Here is a 23,353-nt window from a genome sequence, read left to right on the forward strand (position 1 = left end):
GAGGAGTTCGACAGATGCGCCTATTAAGAAGGCCCTCTGGGAGTCTATCACCAATGCGGTTAGATTGGTGTGTGACGTCCAGAGGACCCAGGATCAGATCATGAGGAGATTCGGAGATATGAGGTTGCGTTTATCGAAAAAAGTAAACCTCATAAGGGACTGGGTACAAGCCCGTAAAAGAGGGGGCCAAAGAAAGGCCCCGCGGAAACTGTACCTACTCCCTTATGAGGTGACTTTATGCGAGCTCCTCAATCTCCGGGTCCCCAAAAGATTTAGATCCTCGCCATCCTCGGCCTCCTCTTCTTCCCTCCCAGCTGCGAGATCTGAAAGTCCTGACGCGGGGGACAGGGCAGATGCTTCTCCGTCCGGTGGCCTGGGAGGAGATGATAGAGAATCTGAACCAGGTAATTATCCAACTTCATATAATATATATATTTTTTTTTTTTATAATCAAAATATGTGTATATAGTCAGATACTAAACCTATACAGATCTCACAATATACACTACATATGATGTTTAGATATCTGATTTTAGATTATTGACACATGAAATAGGAATGATGTTTCTTGCGCTCTACAGAATATGCGTCACAGAGCGGAAATGTAATTTCTCATCCACGTTAACATGGGTTTGCGGAAAGTGGCATTGCTTTATACATATTGGTGAAATGACGGATGCGTAATTCCGCTTGGAATCATTGTGCAATGATCGCGAAAATGGCATTTATCATCCACGTTAACATGGGTTTGCGGAAAGTGGCATTGCTTTATACATGTTGTTCAAATGACGGATGCGTAATTCCGCTTGGAATCATTGCGCAATGATCGCGAAAATGGCATTTCTCATCCACGTTAACATGGGTTTGCGGAAAGTGGCATTGCTTTATACATGTTGTTAAAAATTAAATGGGAATTCTTAGATTAGTGAAGAATACAGTATTCTTATTTTCAATATTATAGCTAATAAAAAACGAATAATACAAAACAATTATAACATATGGCCATCAATTGATGATTATGTAATAACAAGCAGATATTCTTAAAGATACAGTAAACAACACAACTGATTGAAAATAAGAGTCCAGGATATATTTTTAATTAATTTAATTGAGGAAACTATTAACTCATGGGACTACCAAAGGATTAATATTTTTCAATTGATTTGTTATTAATGTAAATTTTTTAAACATGGCATGATTAGTATTAATGATATGCAATCCTCATTTAATATATTACAGATATGGATGTGGCTGCTGGATCCTCAAGCCAGGGCTTGTCACAGTATGGTATGTCTCTTTTTAATTGACATTTGTCTTAGAAACATGGACTGAACATTACATACTAAATACACATTGTTCAATATTTATATGTAATGTCTATTTAATAGATGAAAATTAAATAATTATTCGGATATCCTTAAATAACATATTACATTTTAATTGCATGCTCAATACCATTCATGACATCAACATATGGAGTAGATAATTCATTAACAACAACATTGTGGAATCAATTTAATTTTACATTAAAGGGATACTGAGCTACAATTATTAATATTGTCATTCAGATACAGTATGCAATATTAATAAACATAAAAATATAATACTATCATCATATGTGACAGATTCTATTGCTAAATGTATTGTAAAATAAAGAAAGTACGTTTATGTGCATCTAAATTTTGGTTGACCAACCTGGGTTTTTATTGATGATTGGTGGATACCTTCAACAAACAATATTTATTGAATCCAATATTCCTTATCTGCCTTTAAGATTAATATCGAGCAACATTCTAATTATAATAGGAGTCAATGTTAAATCATTTTTTACAGTTTGAACATAGAAATCAATTATTTAAATTAATCATGTCAGTGTCCCTTTAAGACAAAATAGATTCATTCATCTTTACATTCTTTTTATTAAAAACTATTGATATATAAATCACATTCTCTGTTGGAGTTACTTTATAGATATCTGCATACTCTAACAGCACCATGATTACATATTTGTAATAATCAATTTTGTTTTGTATTGTGATAAATATGTGTTGTGTCCTAAACAAGATTACTGTACATTGCAAAAATGGCTCGATGTGACACATGTGTTTGTTTAGATTTGTCAACAGATGCTACTCAATATGTGGTTTGTGTGTATTCTTGTAACTTCTTAAGGACATATGATGGAATTATTCCGTCATAAAACAATTGAGCAAAGTGAAAGCCGTGTCCTTAAAGGGTTAAGAACATTGATCATTGGGTATATTTAGATATGCAATAGCAGCATCTGAGATGAATTTGATGTCTAATGTAGTCTGACATTAAACATATGTTCAATACAGATATTTTTACAGAATCCCCTTGATTCAATCAAGCATTTTCTGGTGTAATGACTGCTCTATTCTTCACATTTTAAAGTTGATTAATGTTAAAATTCTAGACAGATGTGATTTAGTGATATCCCAAATGTGTTTAATAATATATATCTATATCATTCATAGAGAGAGTTGGTGTGGTGAGCCCACAGGAATCCAGCAGTGACATAGAGACGCCTTTGCGGTCTCCTGGTAAGTCCATTGACTCATTTATATGTAATTGAAGGTGTATTGCTAATCAATATTATGATCATGATTCTGATGAAGCATAACATTATAAAAATTCAAAATATTTATCTTCTGATTATATATTAATTTATTTTTCATATTGAACGATTAATAATTTCTACTTTATTAGTCTACACATTTGTTATTCATAAGATGTATAACATATGTTTGTTTCCATTAGATTTTTTGACAACAGTCATCAAGTGATACACACATGAGAAATCTTAAATGTTCTATGTACTATGCTTTTATGAATTTAACATTAATACAAACAATACATTAAAATTAATATTCATTGACAATAACAAATCTATTGTCATTTGTATGCTCCATCAAAATGATGTAAATCATAACTTTGTGTGTGTATATCTTTAATGCAACATTGATGTGCGTATTTGAGCAACAGTAACATATGTTATAATATCTGATCTTAACGTGTACACAACATGTTATGTTTTACAGAGATTGCTGTCACATGTGGGACGGAGGAGGAAGAGGCTGCCTTGGAGTCTGATGGTATGTGAAATATATCTATCATGTTTCCAACATGTTTCTTTTTTGGAAATCATTTTATTGAAGACATTAAAAGTCTACAGCTTTTGCCCTTTAAAAAGGAATATTATTTGTCTGTTCAAATACACTACTGCCCCCTTTCTATATCAGGCAGCATGAAATTCTGCTTGTATATTTATTTTTAAAAATTTATAATTCATGCCATCATTATGTCACATGCATATTCCATGCCAAAACACAATAATAAGGTTCAAATTGTACAGACAGTCATTGATATTCATCTGAGTGCCTATATACATACCATATCCTCATTTCAGAATTGTTTAAAAATTCAAACACACTTCGAAGTATATTGAAAACATAATCAATTTGAAATGCGTTGATTTGATGTCAGGATGTATGAGATGTTAATATATTTTCTTTACATTTTCAGATGGATCCACCACTTCTGGTCATCTGGTTTCCGCCCCTGCCCAGTCACAGACCCCTCCCCATGCACACACCCATGACCATGGCCACACCCCTGCACAGACCCAGAGCCCTTCCCATGACCAAACTCATGACCATGCCCAGACCACTGCCAGCCCTTCCCATATTTCATATCCTGTCCCTCCCAAAAAACGCCCATACACCCCCCTTCGCCGCTCTCCCCGTATTCTGGCCCGTACAGCTGCCCAGACCCAAACTCCCCACTCCCCAGCTGTACGGCCTACCCCGGAGCGGCAGCTCACCCCTCCCCAAGCCATTCACATCCCTCCCCAAGCCAATCCCATCCCTCCCCCCTGTCTCAACCTTCATTGTCCTGGGTGTCAGATTGTCCTTCCCAGGCACAGCTGTAAGTATCATTCTAAATACACTTTATAAGATACTTAAAGGTACAGTGAAGTTAAATTTGTTAAATTGTGATTCAAATCCAGCATGCAATGTTAATCAAATTTATAATTTAATACTCTTATTAATTATTCGTCATTCTCTTGATATATTTTTTAAAAAAAAGTAATTCCTATAATTAGTTTAAACAATAAAATAAATCTGGCCATCATTTCTTTATTGTTGGATGAATGTATCCATCAACCAGCATGCACAAACAAAGTTGATAAACAAATATTGGCTTCCATAAAAAGCAACATTCTTGATTTCAAAATATAGCTTGAGAATTAAAACATATAATGAATATGTGTAATTTATAAAGATTTGTCATGTCATGCTCTATCTGAATGAGTCCATTAAATATTTAGGTTCAGTGTCCCTTTAATTGGATATCGCTACATATACCAAACACCACTACTTGGATCCAAAATTTTATGTACAAATGTGGATACATTATCTCTTGTCTAACCCAGTGGGAATGTAATTTCCTCTGGTTGCTATGTTTACACAGCTTGTCCTCAATGCAAAAATGTTTAAGGATAGGTGTGCCTACCACAGTCTAAATTTAATTTTTAAATTTCTGATGTAAGTACAATGTAAATCCTTTAACAAGATTTGATACACTCAAGCTGTATAAGTGGATCATCTAAAACCAATTAAAGGGGACAACATGTTTGAGTAACATGTCCCTTTAATGATTTCTGTCTGTCTGAATAACCTAATTCATGTGTAAAGAATAAATGTAAACTAATTAATGTAAATAATTATATGTCTTTATGATGACAATGTATGTATTAAAATTTTTTAGTCTGTTGTGTAATTATCCTTAATATTTTATTTTATTTTATTTTAGGCTGTGACTCAGCATGGCTCATGCTAGAAGGGATAGCAAGAGTAGAGCAGGCCGTGTTGAGGAACGCAGCTGTCCTGAGAGGGATGAACGACACCATGCAGGCCCAGCTCCGGGTTCAGGACTTGACTCTGCGTGAAATTATGCAATTACGTTCAAGGCCTGAATCTGGAGCTGGACATGCACAGGACAATGAAGAGGATGACCAGTAAGTGGAGGATCTGGATATGCTCCATGGTGGCAGATAAGAATCCTCCGTCCACATGTTGAATTTTTATTGTTAGTGTTTGTGGCAAACCTAGCCACTTCTGGACTATAACATAAGAAAGGTTGTCTATAGGCTGTATATTGTGCTATGTAGATGTGACAGACCCTTCTGTCAGCACTGAAAGAGTTAACTGTGTTCAGCTTTAGCCTCAGCTATTGTGCACTGTCATTAATGTTATTGATACACAGTCCATTGTTTAATCAACCTCAGAGAGCAGACCCTAGATGATAAGGAAAGCCAAGTGTGTGTCTGTGTTTAAATTGTTATCAGCTTGAGCAAGGTATTCTATTGTATCATGTAAAAGGGCGTGTTCCCTCCATTCAATGTACAACAGTCTTTCAACCCCCCTTCTGGGGGGGGTCAGACCTGCATAAATACTGGGCATATGAGCCTTAATAAAAGTCATTCTGTTGAAAAACCTGAAAACTGGCTGGGTTGTGAATTGCTGATTCCCTATGCAGGACATTGTTCCCTGGTGTTAACCCTTGGTATCCGGTTGGTACCGTTACAATTGGTGGCAAGCGACGGAATGAACCTTATCGCCCAGAAGAGCAACTACACAAGCCAGTAACCTCAGGAAGAGGGGGATTACTACAATACTGACTAAGATGGAAGGAGTACCAGGGACCGAAGTGAATGGAGATGGATTATTCTAAGCTAAAGAGACAAACGTAAAAGGAACTGCTAGAAGCCAGGGGAAAGATAGGCAGCAGCAAACCCAAGGCTATATTAATTGCTGAGCTGATGGAGGGAGACAGAGCTCGCAGCGCTACGCCTCCAGCAGCCATGGAGGAGACCCTATACCAGAGGGAAATGAGGACCAGGCTGGAATTTTTACCCCAACCTGTACCACGGGATATGCTATCCGTGGTAATGGCAGATGTGCAGGAGTACGTGATGGCACACAGTCCGCGGAATGCATCCTCCCGAGCAGAATCCATTTTGGACGCACTCAGCAACCCAGTAAGACCCAAAATCCCATACCATGCATTTAAAATGTTTTGTGAGGAGAAGGATGAGATTGATGGGTATTTACAGGATTTTGAGAGACTGTGCGAGTTACATGATTTGGAGCAGTCCGTATGGGTGCCGGTGCTAGCAGGCAAGCTAGCCGGTAGGGCAGCGGAAGCGTATTGCGCTGTACCCAGGGAGGACAGCAAGGATTACGCTAAAGTGAAGAGAGCGATCTTGGAAAGATATGCCATTACCTCAGAGGCATACCGGCGCAAGTTTAGAGGCCTGCGCAAGCCAGAAAGAGATTCCCATGCAGAGTGGGCCCACAAGCTGGATCAAGCATCTCAGGGGTGGATACAGGCCAGCCAAGCTACCACCATGGAAGAATTGCGACAACTGATGCTGTTGGAGCAATTCTTTAACGGCTTGTCCCCAGAAGCCCAAGAATGGGTGAGAGATCGAAAACCCCTCACCTTAACCGAAGCAGCCAGATTAGCAGACCAGCATTTTGATGCCAGGAGGCACCATGGACTACAGCCTAACAACGGACGGGCTAATATACAATGCCACACCTGCAAGCAGTGGGGACATATGGCACGTGAGTGCACCCAAAATCGGAGCAGACAAGCTTGGAACCAGGTCAGACAGAACCTGGCCCCAAGGGCGGCTGCTCACCATTACCAAACGGAGCCAGCCGCTCATGAGGTGTTGAGCACCCAAGCCGAGGAACCCCTGGGAATTCTGCATGAGGTGATGTCGGTCCAGGGACTTCGGGATTCGGGAGCTACTTTAACCCTGATAGCTCCCCATTTGGTGCCGGATACAGCACCCACTGGCGGATCCGTGGCAGTACGAGGGGCAGGGGGAGCAGTATACCGATTGCCCACTGCTAGAGTGGAGTACAGACCCCCAGTCACCCCAGCAGCTGCCAGTTACCAACCCCCGGCGCACCGCTATACCACACGGCCTCCGGCCACGAACTACCCTCAGAGAGCCCGGTTCAATTCGCGGGGCTACTCACAACCTATTCGGTGCTTTGGATGTAAGCAACTAGGGCACAAAAGACCAGAGTGTCCCCTAAACGCAGCGAATCAAGCACAGTCCTGGAGAAGACCCGCTGGCGGAATCCCACATAATCCTCAGCCTGTGGCCCGCTACGTAGAGGCGCCAGAATGCTGGGGCAGCCTACATGAAGCAGACCCCGTGCAAGCTGCCCACCGGAATAACCGGCAACGGGTTAAAGTGAATGGGAAGGAGGTCAGTTGTCTACGGGATACTGGTGCTACCATGACCTTGCTTCAAGAGAAATTGGTGCCTGAGAAACAGCACACTGGAGACACTGTGGCTGTGAGGGTAGCAGGGGGCACTGTGTTCCGCCTACCTGTTGCCAGGGTACATTTGGATTGGGGAGTGGGCGCTAGACTTGTGAATGTGGGGGTCAAGAAGGACTTACCTGCTGATGTTCTCCTTGGAAATGACTTGGCCCCCCTTGTTTCTGCCTATGCTCCCATGGATCCCGCTGATGTTAACCCTGTGACTACCCAAGCCCAGTCCCTCCGGGAAGAGACGCTTCCATGTTTGGGGTGGGGGCAGTACTGAGCCAAGTTGGAGCAGATGGCGGAGAACACCCCGTAGCTTACTTGAGCCGAAAGTTGTTGCCCCGGACATCCCCAAGCCGATCCGTTGGGATCAGACTGTGTATGCCGGCTTGGTTCTGGGGGAGCATTGTGGCAAACCTAGCCACTTCTGGACTATAACATAAGAAAGGTTGTCTATAGGCTGTATATTGTGCTATGTAGATGTGACAGACCCTTCTGTCAGCACTGAAAGAGTTAACTGTGTTCAGCTTTAGCCTCAGCTATTGTGCACTGTCATTAATGTTATTGATACACAGTCCATTGTTTAATCAACCTCAGAGAGCAGACCCTAGATGATAAGGAAAGCCAAGTGTGTGTCTGTGTTTAAATTGTTATCAGCTTGAGCAAGGTATTCTATTGTATCATGTAAAAGGGCGTGTTCCCTCCATTCAATGTACAACAGTCTTTCAACCCCCCTTCTGGGGGGGGTCAGACCTGCATAAATACTGGGCATATGAGCCTTAATAAAAGTCATTCTGTTGAAAAACCTGAAAACTGGCTGGGTTGTGAATTGCTGATTCCCTATGCAGGACATTGTTCCCTGGTGTTAACCCTTGGTATCCGGTTGGTACCGTTACAGTGTTGCCATTTGGCCTTTTTTTCTGTTTATTGTTGTGCCTGTTGCACTCTTTTACCTTGTCATATGTCTCCAATGGGGCTATGCTGGCCCTTGGCAACTCTCTTAATGGACTGTGATGCACTGTGTTACCTTGTCATATGTCTCCAATGGGGCTATGCTGGCCCTTGGCAACTCTCTTAATGGACTGTGATGCACTGTGTTACCTTGTCATATGTCTCCAATGGGGCTATGCTGGCCCTTGGCAACTCTCTTCATGGACTGTGATGCACTGTGTTACCTTGTCATATGTCTCCAATGGGGCTATGCTGGCCCTTGGCAACTCTCTTCATGGACTGTGATGCACTGTGTTACCTTGTCATATGTCTCCAATGGGGCTATGCTGGCCCTTGGCAACTCTCTTCATGGACTGTGATGCACTGTGTTACCTTGTCATATGTCTCCAATGGGGCTATGCTGGTCCTTGGCAACTCTCTTCATGGACTGTGATGCACTGTGTTACCTTGTCATATGTCTCCAATGGGGCTATGCTGGCCCTTGGCAACTCTCTTAATGGACTGTGATGCACTGTGTTACCTTGTCATATGTCTCCAATGGGGCTATGCTGGCCCTTGGCAACTCTCTTCATGGACTGTGATGCACTCTTTTACCTTGTCATATGTCTCCAATGGGGCTATGCTGGCCCTTGGCAACTCTCTTAATGGACTGTGATGCACTGTGTTACCTTGTCATATGTCTCCAATGGGGCTATGCTGGCCCTTGGCAACTCTCTTAATGGACTGTGATGCACTGTGTTACCTTGTCATATGTCTCCAATGGGGCTATGCTGGCCCTTGGCAACTCTCTTCATGGACTGTGATGCACTGTGTTACCTTGTCATATGTCTCCAATGGGGCTATGCTGGCCCTTGGCAACTCTCTTCATGGACTGTGATGCACTGTGTTACCTTGTCATATGTCTCCAATGGGGCTATGCTGGCCCTTGGCAACTCTCTTCATGGACTGTGATGCACTGTGTTACCTTGTCATATGTCTCCAATGGGGCTATGTTGGCCCTTGGCAACTCTCTTCATGGACTGTGATGCACTGTGTTACCTTGTCATATGTCTCCAATGGGGCTATGCTGGCCCTTGGCAACTCTCTTCATGGACTGTGATGCACTGTGTTACCTTGTCATATGTCTCCAATGGGGCTATGCTGGCCCTTGGCAACTCTCTTCATGGACTGTGATGCACTGTGTTACCTTGTCATATGTCTCCAATGGGGCTATGCTGGCCCTTGGCAACTCTCTTCATGGACTGTGATGCACTGTGTTACCTTGTCATATGTCTCCAATGGGGCTATGCTGGCCCTTGGCAACTCTCTTCATGGACTGTGATGCACTGTGTTACCTTGTCATATGTCTCCAATGAGGCTATGCTGGCCCTTGGCAACTCTCTTCATGGACTGTGATGCACTGTGTTACCTTGTCATATGTCTCCAATGGGGCTATGCTGGCCCTTGGCAACTCTCTTCATGGACTGTGATGCACTGTGTTACCTTGTCATATGGCTCATATATTCCTTATTTTTACAAGATTATTTATAAACGTTGTGTATGTTTTCTTACATACTAATAAAATACATTTTATTTCACAAATAATTGTCCTCATTCTTCCTGTTATTTTTTGAAAGCTCTAGTTTATGTTGTTGATCCTTAAAGGGACCTACCAAATATATTTGTTATACTGAAATCATATATGTAAGACAATAGTAAATGACTTTAAGATTAACATCTCCAATGTAATCTTATTATTTGTCTTTATATTATTTTCTCTTAGCTCTATCATTGCCTGATTATGATTAGCAGAGTAATTTCTTTATATATGTATATATAGATTGGTATTTGTGTATATATGTATATTTAAATGTTCAGATCCATGTGTGTATTTAGAAAGTCTGCATGAATTGATGCACCTTTACCAAATGATCTGAGTATTGATAAAATGATATAATCCCTGTAAAGTCTTCATTTTATTGAAATAGTATTGACTATGTGTATGCTCTTTTTAAAAACAAAATAATGTCCCTTTAAGTGATGTTGATCACAATTGTTAATGAATATATTTCCATTTGTAAAGCGTTTTTGTCCTTTTTACAAGAACAAAGACATATAATTTTATTAATAAACAATCTTATTGTAATGTTGACAGCACCTGTATTTCATTTTCAAATCTATATTAGTGTAAAAGTGTAACCAAATAAATCTCTGTGTGTAATGCAAATAATTTAGATGATGAATATTAGTTAACTAATATGTTAACAAAATACATCTCCTCCCATATATGGCTATAGGTAGGCTGACAATAATTAAACCTGAATAAATGACACGTTTAATCAATACATGTATAACTATTGTTATTCAACAACAATCCAAACATATCTTAAAACATCAATGGCATATGTATTTCTCATGTGTATCTTTTAAATGTTAAAGATATACACCATAGCTATAGTTCAAGGGACAGTCAAGTCCGAAAAGATGATTCAGGATTTGTTGTCATTCCTAGATAGCATTCTACACACATACTAGTTCCTAAAATATAAATACGTTTCTTAGTGATATGCCAAGCTGTCACTGAGTCCTTGTATTGTCTGCGGTTTTTCAGCGATCTCGGATGCGCCATGTTGCTTAAGACGTCACCTGCCAGGCTGTCCAATGATTCCTTGTATTGACTGACGTTCTTACGTGATCAGGAATATGCCTTTTATTGGATTGCGTTTTGACGCGATCAAGGATGCGCCTTTTTTTTGGGGCGTTCTTACGTGATCAATAATGTGCCTTTCATTGGATGGCGTTCTTACGTGATCAAGGAAGCGCCATGTTAAGACGGCACATGTAAAGGTAAAAAAACGTCTGATTGGATTACGTAGTCCCGCAATATTTGTGCACGTTAAAAACGTTTGTGACTGCATCCAATTTTAAAAAGCTTGCGAATATGTATTATTTGCATCATGTTACATTGTTGACCCGTAGCTGATAAAGACCACCACATTCTCTTTTGCTGTATGTCTGGTTGAATCAACGAACGAAAGAAAAATGTTTTCATGCATAGGATATTTCTAGGCAAGTGCAAATCTCTACAGTCCATGTTTAATATGTTTGTCAACAATATGTTCCTTTTTCTGAAAAAATTAATGTTGTGTTTAATGTTGAATATATCTAATTAATAAATAAGCGCTATTGTGTTTGAATAAAGTAATCAATATGCATTTATCTTTATCATATGCTAAATATATGATGCTGACTTCTTCTAAATGTAATTTCGTTGTATATTTTATTAAAGGTTCATTAGACACTCACATTATAAATCAAAAGCTTGGATTTTGTCTCTAGTTAGATAGTCCATTGTTTAACCAATACGTTTATTTTTTCTTCTGTTCTAAGAAAATTTAAGTAATTTTCTTACTCCTCGTAAAGCCTCTGAGTTTCATGTGAGTACATTCTCCAGCTTTCTCCAGTTTGTGTAAAGGGTCTTTTCATATGTTAATGATGGGGTATTGTGTTGTTTTACGGTTGTAATGGGGGTTTCGTCTATATTTTCAATATAGCTAACCCTATTTTATTTTCAAGTGTTTGAAGCTTTTTAATATTGATATCAGTATATGTTAATCTTGTTGTTTGTAGTAGTGTCTATTACATACAGTTATGTTAAAAATATAGGATACTGTCCCTTGAATGCAAATGTTGTTTTTTGTATCATGTATGAGATCCACATAGTTTAATCTTCAAATATATTATTGTTAGCATATTTTCACCCCCCCCACTCCTAAAAGGACTTTAAACCATATTCATTGTTAAATAAAAATGTCTTTACAATAAAATATTAACACAATAATGTCTCTTAAAGAAAATAGACTTTATTTAACACGTCAATATAAATGTGATTTCAAATTTTTTTTATTTGACAAAGTACATGTAGATATACCAACAAGCTTAAAATATGTGTTAGCATATGTAATGTTGTTAAAGGGACAGTTTAGAAAATATATCATGTTTGTCATTATTCTAAAAGTCAATTCTGTAATATCAAGGATATCAAATGTTTCTCAACAATTGAACATTTGTCTGGGTTTATTTAAATTTGCTATCTAAACTTATGAGGTTGGTGTGCTCATTTCTTCGATCTTGAAGAGTGCTTGTAATCATTATACAATTTGAGCACTAGAGGGCATTTTGATAGCATTTGTATATGTAAAACCTTGTGCTCATACAGCATATTATTGACCATGTATTGATCATTGATATCTAAAATGTTGTTATGTCAGAACAACAAATAAGTGGTCATTTTTCATAGTCATAGATACAAGGGTAAGCACATAAGTCACACATGTATTTCTCCATGTTTTGTTGTTTCAAACTTTATAATGCGTAATACAGTGTTTTCTTTGTAATCAATAATTTTCTGACTGTCCCTTTAAGCTGTGTTATTGGCATTCAAACAGTAATATGCCATCATGGAAAATTGTTATGGTAATTTAGTTAGCGATTCGGGAAACAGTTTGGACATCACATCACAGAAACCAATCAATATCATGAACAAGGATAGGTATGTGATGATGTGGTTTTCACACACTTATAACCCACACTCTGCAAACAATCTGCCTCCATGGACCCGGTCCCATAGAAGTCGATTATATACAGAGTGTGGTCCACAAGTGTATGAAAACCACATCATCACATACCTATCCATTACACATTAAATTAAAAAAAGCAGTGAAGATGAAAAAAATACTTACTTCCTCTTCCTTCCCCTCTTCCCACGGGGCTGAGGCTCTGGGAGAGGCAACTGCCGACTCCGAAGAGTCCTCCTTGGAGCTGTTGTGGGAGGAGTGGAAGGAAGAGTACTGGGACGACCAAGGTGAGGAGTAGATGGCTGGGGAGGAGAAGATGGATGAGGAGGAGAAGATGGCTGAGGAGGATGAGTAGATGGCTGAGGAGGAGGAGGAGTAGATGGCTGAGGAGGAGGAGTAGATGGTTGAGGAGGATGAGATGGGCCGGCAGGAGGAGATGGCCCAGCAGCAAGAGGCCCAGCAACAAGAGGCACAGCAACAGGAGGTAGACCAGCATGCGCCTCCCGGAAAAAAGTGAACATTTCTTGATGAAGCTGAAATATTCTTGTTTGGCCTTCTTCTATTCGATTCAGTATGTTGATGATTTCATTTTGTCCTTGAATAATCTGATTTTGGCCATCAAGTATTCTGTGTCGTCCTTCTATATTTTCTATCCGGGAGGTACGCATCTGGTCTATGTACTCCAGTAGAACCCGCACCTCCGCTATTTCCTCTTGTTGTGCATGTTGAACCCGTGCACGGCGGGGTGCCCGTGCACGGCGGAGTGCGGGTCTTTGAGGGACCTCGGGTTCCGCGGGTTCCTCCTGTGCTTCCGGGGCCTCTTCATCATCTCCCGTGCGCTGTTCGTCACGGGGGGCCTCTTCCCTCCGAAGTGGAAATTCCTCACCACCACTCTCATCCCGGGGAGATGCAGGAGGCTGTGCTGCCTCGTCCCCAGACTCTGTATATAAAAAAAAAAAAAAAAAAATGTATATATTAGCATATTTGCAAATAAAGGTTTAAATGACTTAGCTTACGATACAATTACAAATGCAGAATCATTAATCCACTTTGAAATCTAACAAACAATCAATACTATTTCCGCTTTTTCTAAACCGTGTTTGTGATATCTGTGGTCAATGTGAATGTTTTTGCTTTTTTTTTCAGTCTGTTTAAATGCACACCTAACCTATAGCCTAGATACTGATGTAACCGCAAAGTAATAGAATGCGTGTAAACAACGTTATAGCATTAATCTGATCCTTAACACATGAAACCCAATGTTTTATCTTTCATGATTTAGAAGCATACATTTTGTATCAACTTTCGAATGTACTTTTCTTATCTAATTCGCTTAATTCTCTGGATATTCTTTGCTGAAAAGCATATCTAAATATGCTTATAAGATGCTGATTGTTAGCTGAATATAGCTGCCTCCTGTGATTGTTTCACCGTGTGCATGGCTATTTCTTCATTAAAATATATCTCAAGAATGAATCAAATTAGGTAATATAAGTACATTTGAATGTTTTGTCAAATTGTATTCGCTACCTCAATCATGAAAGTAAATGTTTGCGTATAGTGTCCCTTGAAATACATTTGTATGTGAAATTATTGTTCAATAAGCTTACCGTCAGATGAGAGTGGCAGGTTCCCGGTATCGATTCCTCCGATACCGACTACTTCCACCTCGGAGATGCTGGGCCACAACATTTCCTCCCATCGGCAGTACTCCATTTCAATGGCAGGGCCGCCACCGGTCCCTGCGGCATGTCGGGGCTCCAGGCTTAACTTTTTTTTCAGTTCAAGTTTACAGTCCCGGTACCGATGTTTGATAGAATCCATATCACGGTTCCGGCCACCCACTGCATTGACTGCATTCCTGATCTCGTTCCAGAGCCTCCTCCTGTCAGTCGGGGTGGTCTTTTGGTGCTGCAGCATCCTATGCCTGGCCATATAGGCCTCTACGAGTGCCTCCTTCTCCTCCATCGAAAACCTCGCCTCCCTAGTCGCCTTGGCCTTCCCCTGTGATGATGCCCTCTGTTTCCCGGACTGTGAAGCCCTACTCTGACCGCCACTGGGCCCAGCCACTTGGTCATCTTGAACCAAGTGGCTGGGTCCACCCACCGCTTCCACCCCCGCTTCCTGCCCCCCTTCCTGCCCTGTTCCTCTCCCCCTCCCTCTACTCCCCCCTCTACCTGTCCCCTGCCTGGCCTCCATCTCTTCCCTAAACTAAACCCCAAATAATCAAACAAAAAGTGAGTGTGATGAAATTAAAGGGGGTCAAAATAAAGAACTAAAAAGACAAAAAAGGTGCTTAAAGTGTGAGAGGGATGTAAAAAACAAAGAGGGTAAGGAGTATTTAAATAAACGAAAAGAATAAGACTAAAAGGAGGATATGTAAACTAAATGTAACTAGGGGATGGGTATGGGATGGGTATGGGATAAGAGTAAATGGGATGAAAGGGAATGGGACTACAAGGAATGGGGTATGGAGTGTAGTATGAGGGGGTAGGGGGTATGGAGTGTATGTAGTGTTATTGATAAGTGTATGTATGTATTGAATGTGTTTGCGTGTAAATGTGTTAAGTGTACAGAAAAATCACTCGCTCGCTAACTCACACTACTTCTAATTCTCACTAACAAACACTCCCACTAACGCTCACTAACTACCACTAACTGACGCTCCCACTAACAGACTCTCTCCCACTCCCACTAACTACCACTAACTCACTCACTCTCTCACGCTAACACTACCAACTGACTCTCTCACGCTAACACTAACTCTCAAAAATTCTCAAACTCTCTATTCTTAAACCTCCAATCTCCAAAGACCCAACAGCAACACAGTCAAAGAAGCCATGCTTGTGTGGTGCTTATATACCCTGTGTAAATGTTTAATGATGTACCTATTTGCGTTGTAAATAGTGTTCAGGTGTGCTTTATTAGCAATTAATATTAGTGCAATGTGTTTTAGGTGTGTGAATTTGCGCATGCTCATTTTGAGTTGGTATTTGTGGAATGTGTAGAATGCGATTATGTCATAGTGGTCGTTTTCTCTAACATTGTCCAATATTATTCTTTTTAAATGTGATTTTGCGATGGTGTGTTCTTTGTGAAGTGTTGTATATGTATGTTTGTCATAATATATAGTGATATTGAATACGATCTTTTTTCTAGTGTATGTATATCATTTTTAATCCTTGTTGTTATTTAGCGATTTTCCGCATCTTAAAGTATATGCGTATTCCCCGTATAAAATTTTATTAAAACATCCCCCGCTTGTGAATGTGTAATGCTTGTGTGCTTTGTTGATTGATTGTTGTTGTGACATTTGCGGCGTGTTATTGTTGTGCATGATGTGGTATGCGTCATATGACCGAGCTGTACGTATTCTCGCGAGATCGAGTGTTAGGTGAAAAAAGCAATTTTTTGCCTTTCCCATTGATCTCTATGGGAGACTGTCTTACGCGGGCAGTATTACGCGTGTGACATACACGCGTTAGGAGCATCGTTAGATGGTCTTATTTTAACTCTAAATACCGGAGTCAAACAATGACGTGCGTTAGACATAAACACGCGTGGCGTTAACAGCCCTTTTACCGCCGAACTCCAAATCTAGGCCTAAGACATATTCTAATTAGCGCAAACCAGACATGAAAACATGAATATTTCATATTCCAATGTTCTTTACATAACGGAATATGTTCTAATTATTCATAAATACATATTTCTACATAAAACTGATGTTTTTAAACATATATATACAGTATCTCACAAAAGTGAGTACAGCCCTCACATTTTTGTAAATATTTTATTACATCTTTTCATGTGACAACACTGAAGAAATGACACTTTGCTACAATGTAAAGTAGTGAGCGTGCAGCCTGTATAACAGTGTAAATTTTCTGTCCCCTCAAAATAACTCAACACACAGTCATTAATGTCTTAACCATTGGCAACAAAAGTGAGTACACCCCTAAGTGAAAATGTCCAAATTACGCCCAAAGTGTCAATATTTTGTGTGGCCACCATTATTTTCCAGCACTGGATTAACCCTCTTGGGCATGGAGTTCACCAGAGCTTCACAGGTTGCCACTAGAGTCCTCTTCCACTCCTCCATGATGACATCACGGAGCTGGTGAATGTTAGAGACCTTGCGCTCCCCCACCTTCCATTTGAGGATGCCCCAAAGATGCTCAATAGGGTTTAGGTCTGGAAACATGCTAGGACAGTCCATTACCTTTACCCTCAGCTTCTTTAGCAAGGCAGTGGTTGTCTTGGAGGTGTGTTTGGGGTCGTTATCATGTTGGAATACCCTGCGGCCCAGTCTCCGAAGAGAGTGGATCATGCTCTGCTTCAGTATGTCACAGTACATGTTGGCATTCATGGTTCCCTTAGTGAACACTGACAGGCTGACCCCCCCCACCCCTTCAACCTCTGCAGCAATGCTGGCAGCACTCATACATATATTTCCCAAAGACAACCTCTAGTTATGACGCTGAGCACGTGCACTCAACTTCTTTGGTTGACCATGGCGAGGCCTGTTGTTAAAATTTAGGTTGTTAAAATTAAGTCCTGCATTTATTGTAATGTTATTCCCAATGTCTTACTTCTAATGTTTAGTTAATTGTCATGTGATGTTCAATCCTTATGTTCCGAGTGGAAACCTGTCCTGTGAAACCTCTGTATGGTCTTGCCCACCGTGCTGCAGCTCAGTTTCAGGGTCTTGGCAATCTTGTTATAGCCTAGGCCATCTTTATGTAGAGCAACAATTTCTTTTTCCAGATCCTCAGAGAGTTCTTTGCCATGAGATGCCATGTTGAACTTCCAGAGACCCGTATGAGAGAGTGTGAGAGCAATAGCACCAAATTTAACACACCTGCTCCCCATTCACACCTGAGACCTTGTAACACTAACAAGTCACATGACACCAAGAAGTGAAAATGGCTAATGTGAGGGGTGTTCTCACTTTTGTGAGAAACTGTATATATTTATTTATTAATAAAATATTTTACCAGGAAGGATACATTGAGATTTCTCTCGTTTTCAAGTATATCCTGGGACCACAAAACATTGCATTGATACAATAGTGTACAATAAAATACAAAAACAATAATAATACACAATATATGCAAACATTTAACATAGAACTGGTAGGAAATATTTAATCAACCATGACAGGCACATTCTGTTTTAAAATATGTAGAGAGGGATCTCTTAAAGGATATTAGGCTTGAGGAAGTTTTTAAAGTGTAAGGGAGGTCATTCCATAATTGTGGTGCTCTGTAGGAAAAGGAGGATTGAGCTGCTTTCTTTTTGTATTGAGGCAAGCTAAATAATGTGCTGTTATTGGATCGGAGGTTATAGGAGGTGGGAATAGCAGGGCAGAGCATTCTGCTCAGGTAGGGTGGGAGCTTCCCAGAAAGGCTCTTAAACACAAGGCAGGAAAGATGTAGGGTGCGTCTGGATTCCAGCGAAAGCCAGTTTAGTTCTTTTAGCATGTCACAATGGTGGGTCCTGTAGTTACATTGTAGCACAAAGCGGCAGAACGAGTTATACAACGTATTAAGTTTATTAAGATGGGTTTGCAGTGCAGGTGCATATACTACGTCCCCATAATCCATGATAGGCATCAACATTTGCTGTACAATCTTTTCATTTACTGTAGGGCTGAGGCAGGATTTGTTTCTGTACAGGGCACCTAGTTTTGGATAAAGTGTAGATGCAAGTTTTTCTATGTGGAGGCCAAAAGATAGATTGGGATCTAATAACATACCCAAGTATTTAAAAGAGTGGACTGCGGTCAGCGTGCAATTGGATTTTGTTTTGATGCGAAGATGGGAATTTTGTAATTTGTGCATTTAAAATACATAGAACATATTCTGCTATGTACAGAAAATTGGAATGTTGAAATATTTAGAGTAAATACATAGTTGAAACCTTTATTAAATATGAATATTGCATAACTATGATTTTACATGTTTTCATCTACTTAATAACAAAAGGCTCTAATGCACTTATATATATACATGTCCATATGTGTATACATATATATTTATGTGTTAATATGAGTATTTATGTCAGTAAATTCATATATACACATATAAATACATATGTACACATATATTGACATATACTGTGTATATATATATATATATATATATATATATATATATATATTTATTTATTTTTAAGTGTTTTGTGCAACTTTTTAATTTGAGGATGCCCCAAAGAAAACAGTTAACCACAGCTCTGTGATTGCTTTAAGGATTCTCACGTAAATCAAGATTGCGCTAGCGAAATCACAATTTCACTCAACTTGTCATACCAGAGCAATGGAAAGGAGGCGCAAATGCTCGCGGAAACCCTTGCAAAATCGTTTGCGCACCCAAAGTGTTAAATTCTCCAATTTATTTTAGCATTCTATTGCAGCTTTCAATCATGTTTGTAGCGATTGCTGCAACCTCTGCTGCCATAGAGTGCCGAAGATGCAAGCTCACTCCTGAGCTCCTATTTTTTAAATAGAATGTTCTATCTAAAACATGAAACTCTCCCTTTACGTTTGACTTCCATGACAATTAAGAGGTTGTCTGCTGTTACCTAAATTATACCAAAGCCGAGCTACCTCACTAGATTATTCCATCATATTTGCTAACATGATAAAGATAGATATTAGTATTGTAAACAGTTCCCAGATCTTTCCTCTAGTTACTTATGTTTTTAATACATATGCATTACCATACTTCAATACTCTTTGATGGAGTTTTCATCTATTCCAAATGTCAACATAATTTATACTCACAAGCAGATCTGGAAAGCCCACAATTACTGAGGCATAATTATTCTCATCTGAAAGTATTCTATTAGGGGAGACGATCTTCTGTCCAACGGCTGCACTTAGATTCTCAGATGGTAGTTGGTCACTTGAAATCATATGAAGGTTAGATGGCTCTGAAGCTGAACAAATCAACAGAGGTTTATCATACTTTATTCTGAATAATTGCAAATAAAATGCATATTATTTATTTTTAGAAGTCAAGTTAGAATCCCTACCATTAAGTTATAATATATGATGTGCACCATAACTTCTGTGAAGGCCAAACCTTCTTCTGACTAATCCTCTTTTTTTGCGAAATAATTGTCTGAAGGAGCGCCAACAAGGCAAGGTCTACTCTTAAGATAGATAATAGATATGCTTTAAAAGGTTAAAACAGTGGTATTTTAATAACATAAATTAAAACAATTCGAGATAGGGGATATAAAACATCTTAACTACAATCTACTGCATGGATCCATGACTATATAAAATAAAAATAAAAACATGTATATCTCAAAAATAAGATCTGAGCTAAAACAGTGTACAATAGATAGTCTGTGCTTAGAATCGATCTAAATGACAATAATACTATACAGAAATATACATACAAGTTAAGATATAATATATGTAATAAAATATAATTGTCACAGCCCTCCTATGGCTAGGTGTGTCCAAAGTGCAAGTGATATAATCCTGTGAAAAGTTCTCCAATAGTGTTAGAGGATGAGAAACTATAGTATCCAAAAAATATCCAAAAATTATATATCAAAAAATATATATCAAAATAAAAGTGTTACTGTATAAAATCAAAATCCAAAAAAACTTCCAAAATGCATCCAAAAACAAATGGTGTAAAGAAATCCAAAGTGTTAAACAAATGTTGTGTTACCAAAAAAACTTCTAAATGTATTAGGTGATGATCAAACAAAAACAGAATAAAAATAACAATAATAGAAAAAACAAAGTGAAAAATAGTGCAAATCTTCAAATCCTGTAATTGAAAGAAGAAAAAAAACATAGCACAGTATTGTTTTAAATAAAATCACAAGTAATTGAAATAGAGCTCACTATATATCTGCCAACGCGTTTCGGCCCACTGCATGGCCTTTTTCAAGACTAAAGTATGGTTAAGGTGAGTATGCTCTTATATACACCTGTGTAACCTATCACAGTGTTCAAATTTTGGCGCCATTCTTTCGAATTGGTACCGGAAGTAGTATGCCTGTTGAGTGTCATTTTGAACCGTATATGTATTAACGTTATTTGTTTGGCAATTTATTCCATAGGTTTATATCAGGATAATCCCTATTTAATTTTCATTACATTTCCCACTTACTGTTTATTTCTACTCATATCTAAGTTTAGAGTAGTACCTCATCTTTTGATATCGAGGGTTATTGTGTTGTTTGTTTCGGCAAACCGGAAGTTATGACCGGAAGTTGCTGGTTTCGTCAAACCGGAAGTGGGTTTAATACGCGCTTCCGGTTATTGACAAATAAGGCAATCATATTTACTGGTTAAAAAATCTGGTTCCGGAATTTCGATAATTAAGTTTGTTGTTGTTAAAAACAATGTCATCACACAGATCTATTATGGTTTAATACCGGAACTGCTATACATTTAAGGTAGGGGAACGATCATATAGATCTATTTAAGTTGTGATCCAAATATTAGTAGTGAGAGATTAGCGTACTATGGAATTATTGTATTAACATCAGATTATTAGCTGGTGTGAGTGGGTTATATTCGCCATAAATCCTTAATTCTGTAGAGGTTTCTCACATGTTGTTATGTTACCTTTTCAACACAGAATTGAAGGAATCATTCTTATATATTCTTAAGAGTGTACATTCCTGAAACTATCTTAACAATGGCAAAATTATTAAAAAATATATATATATATGTATACTTCTATAAGAAGTATCCATCGATAAGGTACCGCTAGTGTATGAATACTAGTAAAAATATAGATAAAAATGTGATTCATAATAGATTAATCAAGGGAACATATATATCAAATGTATTGATATCCAAGCGACCCTATCTTAGATTAGAAAAGAAAAGACAAAGAACATTGGGGGATATGTAATTAAATATTCAGTACATGCAAAATAAACAGAATAAACACAAAATGATGAGTCATTCTAATTGGTTATCTGACTGACTATTGTGTGTCTCCTAGTGCAAGTCATGGATATCTGTATGTATCTTCCTCACCTATTAGATATCAAAGGTGGTACACATATATCTATAATGGTATCAAATCTCTATGTTAGTTTCTGTCTAACTGTACTCCATACGTTGTTAGAATATATGAGATACTAATTGTCCCATGTATGATACACATACATCTTTGTGAATAAACACAAAATGATGAGTCATTCTAATTGGTTATCTGACTGACTATTGTGTGTCTCCTAGTGCAAGTCATGGATATCTGTATGTATCTTCCTCACCTATTAGATATCAAAGGTGGTACACATATATCTATAATGGTATCAAATCTCTATGTTAGTTTCTGTCTAACTGTACTCCATACGTTGTTAGAATATATGAGATACTAATTGTCCCATGTATGATACACATACATCTTTGTGATTAACATAAACTAAAATCCTCATAGCACTGTTACTGGTAAGAGCTAATTAGGGGATTATATGATAAAATTGGTTCAACCATAATTCCCTCTCATACAATAATAAGTCATCTTAGTAATATTGCTCCTCTCTGTGACACTGATTACTAATTGTTAGTGGTTCAATTATGCATCAGTTAAAAGATGTGTTGTTAGTGGTTCAATTAAGTATCAGTTAGAAGAGGGTCATATAAAAGAATTCCATCATCTGAAATTCAACAGATGGGAAAGGTCTTCCTTATTATTGAGACCCTTGGGATAGAGGCAATCTAGCTCGAATAACCATTTAGACTCTGTAATGAGTAGTTTTTGATGATAGTTGCCCCCCCTCCAGTTGGGTTTAACTAACTGAATCCCAAAATAACTGAACTCTTTTAGACTGCCCTTATGGTAAGTGGTAAAGTGGCTGTACAGAGATGTTTCGGTGTTGCCATGTTCGATCTGTAATATGTGCTCTCGGATTCTATCCCTCAAACATCTTGATGTTTGGCCGACATATTGTAAGCCACAACTACATTGTACCACATATATAACACCTTTACTGCTACATCTAATCAAATCTTTGATTTTGTGTTTGGTGTTAGAATTGTGTGATGAGAAGTGTTTGATCTTTAGACCTCTCTTACACGCCTTGCAGCTAGGGCAAGGGAAAAAGCCTTTAGTAGTTCTTCCAAACACATCTTTTATTCTGGTTGATTTCACACGTGGGATGCTTGGAGAAAGAATGCTTTTTAAGTTTTCGGTTTTCCGATAGATGAATTTTGGTTTTGCAGCCAATGTCTCTCCTATAACATCATCATTTCTCAACAAAGGCCAATGTTTTTCTATTATTTTTTCTATTAGCCTTCTGTTTTCGCTGTATTGAGTGATAAATGCGACGTTTTATAGATGTGTCCTCATGGATGTTCTTTGTTTTATTATTTGTGTATCTCAGGAGATCTTTTCTGTCTCTTCCCCTAACTGCTTCGATGTCTTTGTTCAATTTGTCTTGTCTTGAAAAAGGCCCTGCAGTGGGCCGAAACGCGTTGGCAGATATAT

General features: G+C 38.7%; 1 protein-coding gene across 1 annotated transcript in view; it reads right to left on the bottom strand.

The window, feature by feature from the left end:
• Positions 1 to 23,353, bottom strand: part of VWA8 (von Willebrand factor A domain containing 8) — a 1,436,595-nt gene that overhangs the window by 530,725 nt on the left and 882,517 nt on the right. The window contains exon 35 of the mRNA XM_053707969.1: positions 19,666 to 19,820. Within this exon, the coding sequence (XP_053563944.1) occupies positions 19,666 to 19,820 (155 nt within the window). The remainder of the gene's footprint in view (positions 1 to 19,665; positions 19,821 to 23,353) is intronic.

The sequence above is a fragment of the Bombina bombina genome, chromosome 3, assembly GCF_027579735.1.
Source record: "Bombina bombina isolate aBomBom1 chromosome 3, aBomBom1.pri, whole genome shotgun sequence".
Classification (NCBI taxonomy): domain Eukaryota; kingdom Metazoa; phylum Chordata; class Amphibia; order Anura; family Bombinatoridae; genus Bombina; species Bombina bombina.